The sequence below is a fragment of the Octopus sinensis genome, linkage group LG24, assembly GCF_006345805.1.
Source record: "Octopus sinensis linkage group LG24, ASM634580v1, whole genome shotgun sequence".
In the NCBI taxonomy this organism is placed as follows: Eukaryota; Metazoa; Mollusca; class Cephalopoda; order Octopoda; family Octopodidae; genus Octopus; species Octopus sinensis.
In genome coordinates, this window is record NC_043020.1 from 29,136,579 (window position 1) to 29,146,287 (window position 9,709).

The window sequence follows — 9,709 nt, forward strand, 5'->3', positions numbered from 1 at the left end:
TTATAAGATGGAAACAAACCAAGGAGATAATTGAGAGACAAACATTAAGATCAAAGAGAGAAATCAGAAGAAAATCAAAGAATGGACTGTTGTAGAAGGGTTCTGACCACCCCTCAAGTGACTAAAAGGTGGACTGACTCATTGTTATGAAACAAAGAACTGTGAGTGATTGGCAGTTCATGTTGCTGGCAGTTCACTATGATCCTTTCATATAGAGCGTTGAGTCTCATGTAATGGTAATAGTAATGCATCATGTATGCATACTTTCTACCCCCCACTGCTTCATTATATTATATATCCAGTACTAGGATATAAAATTAACTAACATACACAAAATACTCTTCCTGTAGTCTTTTTTTTCGACACAGTTTTTACTATTTTTAATTCAGTGTAAAGGTGATGTTTTTGGTTTTTGGTACATAGATCTGTGGTACTAAAAATGAACCTTAGCACCTGGGGAAACATAAAAATAGACTTGGATATTCAGAATTAGTGGAATGAATATCTTATTTTTTAACTACCCACAAGGGGCTAAACACAGAGAGGACAAACAAGGACAGACAAATGACAAATGGATTAAGTCGATTATATCGACCCCAGTGGATAACTGGTACTTATTTAATCGACCCCGAAAGGCTGAAAGGCAAAGTCAACCTTGGCGGGATTTGAACTCAGAACGTAAAGACAGATGAAATACCTATTTCTTTACTACCCACAAGGGGCTAAACACAGAGAGGACAAACAAGGACAGACAAATGACAAATGGATTAAGTCGATTATATCGACCCCAGTGCATAACTGGTACTTATTTAATCGACCCCGAAAGGATGAAAGGCAAAGTCGACCTTGGCGGAATTTGAACTCAGAACGTAAAGACAGACGAAATACCTATTTCTTTACTACCCACAAGGGGCTAAACACAGAGAGGACAAACAAGGACAGACAAATGACAAATGGATTAAGTCGATTATATCGACCCCAGGGCATAACTGGTACTTATTTAATCGACCCCAAAAGGATGAAAGGCAAAGTCGACCTTGGCGGGATTTGAACTCAGAATGTAGCGTCAGACGAAATACCGCAAAGCATTTCGCCTGGAATGTTAAAGATTCTGCCAGCCCAGCACCTAATATCAAAATGCTTAAAATATTATTAATCAAATAATCTGTTTAATAACCTGTTAGCATTTTTATTTATTTAAAGATTAAATGTTTATGTTTTTTAATAGCAACACTTCCTTTTTTAATTTTAATTATGTTTTAATTTGTTTTAATTTTAATGATGTTGGTAAAGGGATTTTGAAAAGTCTACAAGCAGGAGTGGCTGTGTGGTAAGTAGCTTGCTAACCAACCACATGGTTCCGGGTTCATCCCACTGCGTGGCATCTTGGGCAAGTGTCTTCTGCTATAGCCCCGGGCCGACCAATGCCTTGTGAGTGGATTTGGTAGACGGAAACTGAAAGAAGCCTGTCGTATATATGTATATATATATATATATGTGTGTGTGTTTGTGTGTCTGTGTTTGTCCCCCTAGCATTTGCTTGACAACCGATGCTGGTGTGTTTACGTCCCAGTGACTTAGTGGTTCGGCAAAAGAGACTGATAGAATAAGAACTGGGCTTACAAAGAATAAGTCCCAGGGTCGATTTGCTCGACTAAAGGTGGTGCTCCAGCATGGCCGCAGTCAAATGACTGAAACAAGTAAAAGAGTAAAAGAGTAAATGAAATAATAATCCTACTGCCACACTTCTATAAATGCATAACGAGTTGGTTGTGTTGCAGACAACCTTAATTGGAAGAATTACCAGGAAAATAAGCCAAACGCTAAACAACAACAACAACAACAGCAACAGAAAAAGCACTGGTGATGGTGTCACGTAAAAAGCCCCCCCCCCCCCAGTACATTCTGTAAAGTGGTTGGGATTAGGAAGGGCATCCAGCTGTAGAAACCCTGCCAAAACAGACAATTGGAGCCGTGGTGCAGGGTGCAAGTCCCTGGCCCTTACCAGCTCCTTCCAAACCATCCAACCCATGCCAGCACGGAAAATGGTCGTTAAATGATGATGACGGTGACGATGATGATGATGATGATGATGATGATGGTGGTGGTTGTGGTGGTGGTGGTGGTGATGATGATGATGATGATGATGATGATGATGATGTGATGGTGGTGGTTGTGGTGGTGGTGGTGGTGATGATGATGATGGTGATGGTGGTGGTGGTGGTGGTGGTGGGGTGGTGGGTGGTGGTGGTGGTGGTGGTGATGATGATGATGATGATGATGATGGTGGTGGTGGGTGGGTGTGGTGGTGATGATGATGAGATGATGGATGATGATGATGATGATGGTGGGGGTTGTGGTGGTGGTGGTGGTGATGATGATGATGATGATGGTGATGGTGGTGGTGGTGGTGTGGTGGTGGTGGTGGTGGTGGTGGTGATGATGATGATGATGATGATGATGATGGTGGTGGTTGTGGTGGTTGTGGTGGTGGTGGTGGTGGTGGTGGTGGTGATGATGATGATGATGTGATGATGATGATGATGATGATGATGATGGTGGTTGGTGGTGGTGGTGGTGGTGGTGGTGGTGGTGATGATGATGATGATGGTGATGGTGGTGGTGGTGGTGGTGGTGGGGTGGTGGTGGTGGTGGTGATGATGATGATGATGATGATGATGGTGGTGGTTGTGGTGGTTGTGGTGGTGGTGGTGGTGGTGGTGGTGGTGATGATGATGATGATGATGATGATGATGATGGTAATGGTGGTGGTGGTGGTGATGATTATGATGATGACGACGACGATGATGATGATGATGATAATGATGATGATTATGAACCCACCCAACATAAGTGAACCGATGTTTACACTACATGACCGACTGGAAGAGACCTCCACGTATTGAATAATAAAAATGTCAACAAAATATGTTGAATTCTTTCTTATTAGATAAAAAGAACTTTTGAAAATGGAGTTAAAAACTTGATCACAAAAGACTTCACAGAATTTGGAGGAAACGATTTCTTTATTCTATTTGTCTTAGGACAAACATCAACAAAAAGGTGTGAACTTGCCACACTCGACCCTCCCTTTCCTTCTTTCTTTCTTTCCTCCCTTTCTTTCTTTCTTTCTTTCTTTCCTCCCTTTCTTTCTTTCTTTCCTCCCTTTCTTTCTTTCTTTCTTTCTTTCTTTCTTTCTTTCTTTCTTTCTTTCTTTCTTTCTTTCTTCCTTCCTTCCTTCCTTCCTTTCTTTCTTTCTTTCTTTTTCCTCCCTTCCTCCTTTCCTTCCTTCCTTCCTTCCTTTCATTCTTTCTTTCTTCCTTCCTTTCTTTCTTTTCATATACTGGTTCAAATACCCCAGCACTAAGTTTTCAAAGTCAGGTACTTATCCTATCCATCTCTTTCATTTTGATGGCATATAAAACACATATTGTCTTTCCAAAAATTATCCCAAAAGCACATCTTGGGCCCAACATGTGATGTTGGGCCTCCCATAAGCTATTACAACACTTTAACCCTTTTTCTAATTATATTTCTGTTAACATATGCTGCGTTTGTTAGAATAATAAATAATTTAGTAAAACAACTTTCATATACTCAGTGCATGTGGTTTGTTTGTTTGCTGGTATGCTGTGGGTGCAGTGCTTTGGAGACGACTCCCTCATAGCACAGTTGAAAATCATAGACAGGTGAGACAACTTGCCTCCAATCCCATTCAGGAGTGGTGGGTATAGATATTTCCCCGTTTTCGTGGCTCATCAATATCACGTGTCTGAATCGAACAAGGGACAACCTGAATCCTCAGTCTCAGGGGTTTGGCAAAAATTAGCATAAAATTTTGATGACAGATTATTCTTAAAAACCACTTTAAAACAGTAAGTTCATGCCATAGAACTTGGGGTAGTTGCAGGTGGGTTGGTATCAAAAGGGTCAATAAACTAGAAGCTTTCTTCTTGAATACATTGGAGTGTGTGGAGGCACATGGTCTAGTGGTTAGAGCAGCGGACTTGTGGTCGAGGGATCGTGGGTTCGAATCTCAGACCGGGTAATGTGTGTGTTTATGAGCAAAACACCTAAGCTTCACACGCAGCTCCGGCAGAAGGTAATGGTGAACTTCTGCTGATTCTTTCACCACAACTCTCTCTTGCTCTTTCCTCTTGCATCTAGCAGCTCACCTGTGACAGACCGGTGTCCCATCCAGGTGGGGAACCTGTATATCAATGAAACCAGTAAACTGGCCCTTATGAGCAAGGAATGGCTCAAGAAACAACAAACAACAGCAACACATTGGGGTGTACTTGATGTACCCATTCAACATTTATGCCATAAAAAATGGTACATTGTTTTTCATCATTTCTCAGGTGTAGTTTGGGTTCTGCAGCATTTCATAATATCTCGAAGACATGGTTGCTTATACACCTTCGCCTTAAAAGACATCACAGCCCTTTCTATAACAGAATCAAGTGTTTTGCATTTCAAGGTCGCAAATTGCCTTTTTGTGCAGGAGTAAAAATATACAGTTTGGTTATTTACATAGGGTAACCTTGAGAGATAAAGAATATTGTGTGTGTGTATGCATGCACACGCACACACACAGATACACACGCGTGTGCACACACTCACACACACATCAAACTTCATGCGATTAAATGAGAATCAGAAAAAACATTCTCTCTATACTATTGCTGTATGGGAAAAAAGGGAGAGAATTTCCCTATGGACTGCTTCACAGATTGTCTCATATTTATATATATATATATATATATATATTGTACATACACACACACATATACATATATATATATAAATATATATATATTTACATATATACATATGTACATACATATTCATACATATGTGTGTGTGTATATATATATATATATATATGTCGACTTCGGCGTAATTTGAACTGAAATGCTGTTAAACATTTTTGCCTGGCGTGTTTACCGATTCTTCCAGCTCATTGCTTTGAAGCGACAGAATATTTCTAAGTAATAATGGTGGTGATGGGGAAGATGGTAAAAACAAACAAACAAACAAACAATTACACGAAAATATTCCCATGTATTTTATATGGCGAAATATTCATCTTAATGTTAATTAAAAACATTTCTCAGGGTTAATTATTCCATTGTATAACAATTAGCAAAAATCTGTCAGATTTCACATCTGATTGTTTTTTCCCACATCTTTCAAACGTATTTTTTATTTCTACCTGTTGCAACGACATGTTTCAATCCATTTACCTGCCATAAATTCCGTCTCATGTTACACTTTTTCCAATCACTGTTGTTACATCCTGTCACCTCTAATTACTAGTCCCCTTTCTCCAATCCCCCTTTATTAAACACTTTGTGATTGTTGTCTGGACATCAGATAACCCCTGAACAAGCAGTCTTATGTATGTATGTATGTATGTATGTATGTATGTATGTATGTATGTATGTATGTATGTATGTAGGTATGTATGTATGTATGTATGTATGTATGTATGTATGTATGTATAGTTGAGATTTATAGAAAAACGAAAGACGAAGACAGGTTTATGAGCAACAAGCAAGTGTATTAGTTTGACGCTCGGGAAAATGAAAAATTCTTTTACATTTTGAGCCTACGCTCTTCAGCAGAAAGGAATAAGAGAAAACAAACAGGGAGAGAATGAAAAAAACTTGAAGATTTCAGCGGTCCCTCTTTAAGGCGTTTCAGTCGACCAAATTGATCCCGGGATTTACTCTTAGTAAGCCTAGTATACTTATTCTATCGGTCCTTTTTGCCGACCCACTAAGTTACAGGGACATAAGCACACAAACATCGGTTGTCAAGTGATGGCGGTGGAGGGGGGCAAGCACAGACACAAAGACATACACAAATATATACATACATACACACATATACGACAGGTTTCCTTCAGTTTCCGTCTACCAAATCCACTCACAAGGCTTTGGTCGGCCCGAGACTATAGTAGAAGACACTTGCCCAAGGTGCCACGCATGTAGTTAGGAAGTAAGCTTCTTACCACACAGCCACACCTGTGTGGTATATATATAACCACATAAGAATCCATAAATCAGGAAAAAATGGACTGGTATGTTTGTCAGTAGAGTGAGCGTATTAATCGAAGTGTGCAGCATTATATATCCATTACGGCCGATCATACTGATCAGTTTCACATTATGGGCTCAACGGTGGGTTAGGTAGCAGTCCTATTATGCAACACTGCGCTCTTCAGAGATGGCATTCCATAGCTGCCATCTCTGAAGAGCGCAGGGTTACGTAGTCGGGCTGCTACCGAACACACCGTTGAGCCCATAATGTGAAACTGATCGGTAAGCTCGGCCGTAATGGATATATAATACTGTACACTTTGATTTATATATATATATATATATATAATCATACTGATCAGTTTCACATTATGGGTTCAATGGTGTATATGTGTGTGCGTGTGTGTGTACACAAGGTTTGATTAAAAAGTATTGGGACTGTTGCTATGGTAACGGGGCTAAAGAATGCAGAGTGAAGCCACTTGGCACAGAACTCTGTCGTGTTTTTGCACCAAGTTATAATGTTTTCACTCGCTTTCATTGTTTATAGCAGAGTTTGGAAGTAAAGTGTGTAGAGTGTGGTCGTTGGACAGAATGTGTGCATCCGGTGGGTAACAACTCCACCACGACAAAGCATCTGAACATTCAGTACAGCTTGTGTAGCAGCTTTTGGCTCTCCAGATTCGACAACCTCCATATTCCCCAGATCTCTTCCTTGCGACCTTCTCTTCCCTCTAATATATATATATATATATATATATATATATATATATATATATATATAATATATATATATATATATATATATATTATATATATATATATATATGCAATGACCTATCTGCCACATTAACTATTTGCCACATTAATTATTTGCAACATTAATTATTTGCTACATTAACTATTTGCCACATTAACTTTTTGCAACATTAATTATTTGCAACATTAATTATTTGCAACATTAACGATTTGCCACATTAATTATTTTCAACATTAATTATTTGCAGCATTAACTATTTGCAACATTAACTATTTGCCACATTAATTATTTGCAACGTTAATTATTTGCTACATTAACTATTTGCCACATTAACTTTTTGCAACATTAATTATTTGCAACATTAATTATTTGCAAATTAATTATTTGCAACATTAACTATTTGCAACATTAACGGTTTGCAACCCTGATGTCACCAACCAATCAGGTGAGCGCATTTGACAGGTTGGTTTCACACATCCTCAGGAAGCAGGATAAAAGAGCAGCCATGAATGCTATGTTTTTCTTTGGCGAAGAATGTACAACTCAACGAAGATTAGCGATTAGTGACTTCAGAACAAAAAGCTAAATGGTTGTAGAGACACAGGAGAATTTGGAGAACGAAGCCAGCGAAGCTGAAAGAGCTCTGGACCAATTATAGATTTGATGGCGCACGAATTGATGCAAGGGACAGGAGAGAACAACTGAAAGTTTCTACAAGACAACCTGCCAAGAGATATGGACCTGATTTGTGGTTGCAGGGAAATGTTCCAGCCTGGTGTAAGGTGACATGGTGATGAAATAGCATTCTTGAAAGCAATATAAACGCTTAGAGACAAATATAGGAATATTTAAAGTGGACAACAAAAAAACAATATCAAGTCACTAAAAGAGAAGTTAGACGTCAGGTATGCGTAGCAGGAAGAATAAAATAAAAAGAAACAAATATCGCAGAGTGGGGACTGAACCTGAAATCACGGGGTTGTGAAGCATAGTTCTTTAACTACGCTGCCACGATACAGATTTGCATGTTTACGTCATTTGGAATCACGGAGGACCTGGGCTAGCATGGTAGCCTTTCTACAAGGACAAAGAAGTATCAGGAGGTCGATGCCGTGGACAACCTGTAAACACACACACACACACAAACTCACACACACACACACACACACACACACACAACACACACACACACACACACAGAGTTAAAAACGTATAGTAAATGTACACACGAACGGAAAACAGACACAGAAGGTCCTCAACTCCCCATCAGTTATCGGTCAGAGGGTCAAACGCAATTTCGCACCTTTAACGATAATATTGTTTCCCTTCTGCTGACGACTGGCGAGCACTTGGCGTGAAATGGGATCGAGACGTAACAGAACAAGAAAAGACAAACAATAAATGGACAAAAAAGCAATAATGAAGCTGGCATATGAAGATGAATAAATGTAATTCAAGACGAGATTGCTAGTGGACAGACGAGGGTCGTAGTTTCTCTACTCTCCACTTCAACCTGTTTCGCTGTCTGTGACCCTACAGTTGTCCCACCGTTGCCCTACTGCGGATGACACCAGGTAGCCCAAACTGTGCCAGTGCTTTACTCAACACATAAACATACTAACAAACATATATCCATTAATCCCAAAATTACACACACCCTCACGTATGTATGTGTGTGATATATATCTATCTATATATACTCATATCATATATTATATTTATTTTATTTTTATTTTATTTTTTATTTTATCTAGTTTCAGCTCACGAGCTGTGGCCATGCTGGGGCACCTCCATTTGGTGTTGCTACATGATTTTACTTCACGAATGCTTTTTAGTAATTGCTATTTGGTGCATGAGAGAGTTCGATGCAGCTGCCCTCATCTGCACCTCCTGCCGTGAAGTTGGTTCATCTGGGACACCTGACAGGAAGAGATCCAGTTTCATTTTAAAGACATCTGCATCCACCCCATGCAGGTCTCTCAGGTTCTTTGGGAGGATATTGAAGAGCTGTGGGCCTCGGAAGCCCAGGCTATCACAGTATCTATAATATATATATACAACCACACACACACATCAATATATGTATATATAAACACACACACATGCATATATGTGAACAACAAATGACTATTGTTAATCATATAGAAAACTATCCTGGATGGGAAATAATGATCGGCCGTAACAGGACATCAAAGACAAGGACAGAACTATGTCCATAGCCAGTGTTTCACAGGGTAACACGTAATAGGAAATAGGAAAACAACCACAATTGATTTCCTAACTGGCACAACGCCTTAAATTCAGAGGGAAGGAGAATCAGTGGTTAGGCAGCGGACTGGCGGTCGTAGGATCGCGGTTTCGATTCCCAGACCAGGCATTGTGAGTGTTTATTGAGCGAAAACACCTGAAGCTCCACGAGGCTCCGGCAGGGGTTGGTGGCGATCCCTGCTGTACTCTTTCACCACTCTTTCTCTCACTCTTTCTTCTGTTGGCCTGCTCGCTTAGCCAGCCGGGTGGCGACATTTGAAGGCCAAAAAAAGAAAAACAGTGCGATGCGCATTGTGACCAGCGATGTGTAGCAACATCTGATAGCCTGGTCGGTCACGGTGATCACAGTGATATTGTTGGCCACTACACACACATTTTTTTTCTCTCTTTGTTTCTCTCCTTGTTTCTTTCTGTGTCTCTTTCTGTAGAAGAGCGTAGGCTCGAAACGTAAAAGACTTTTTCTATTCCTGAGTGTTATACTAATGCATCTCTTTGTTTGTACACCACCTGTCTTCGTCATTTGCTTTTATCGTAAACTCTCCTCTCTCTCTCTCTCTCTCCTCTCTCTCGCTCTATATATATATATATATATATATATATATATATATGTGTGTGTGTGGCACCTTGGGCAAGTGTC

General features: G+C 39.8%; 1 protein-coding gene across 1 annotated transcript in view; it reads right to left on the reverse strand.

Moving 5' to 3' along the window:
• Positions 1 to 8,081: 8,081 nt before the first annotated feature.
• Positions 8,082 to 9,709, reverse strand: part of LOC118767830 — a 14,309-nt gene continuing 12,681 nt past the window's right edge. Inside the window, exon 4 of the mRNA XM_036513101.1 lies at positions 8,082 to 8,229. Within this exon, the coding sequence (XP_036368994.1) occupies positions 8,082 to 8,229 (148 nt within the window). The remainder of the gene's footprint in view (positions 8,230 to 9,709) is intronic.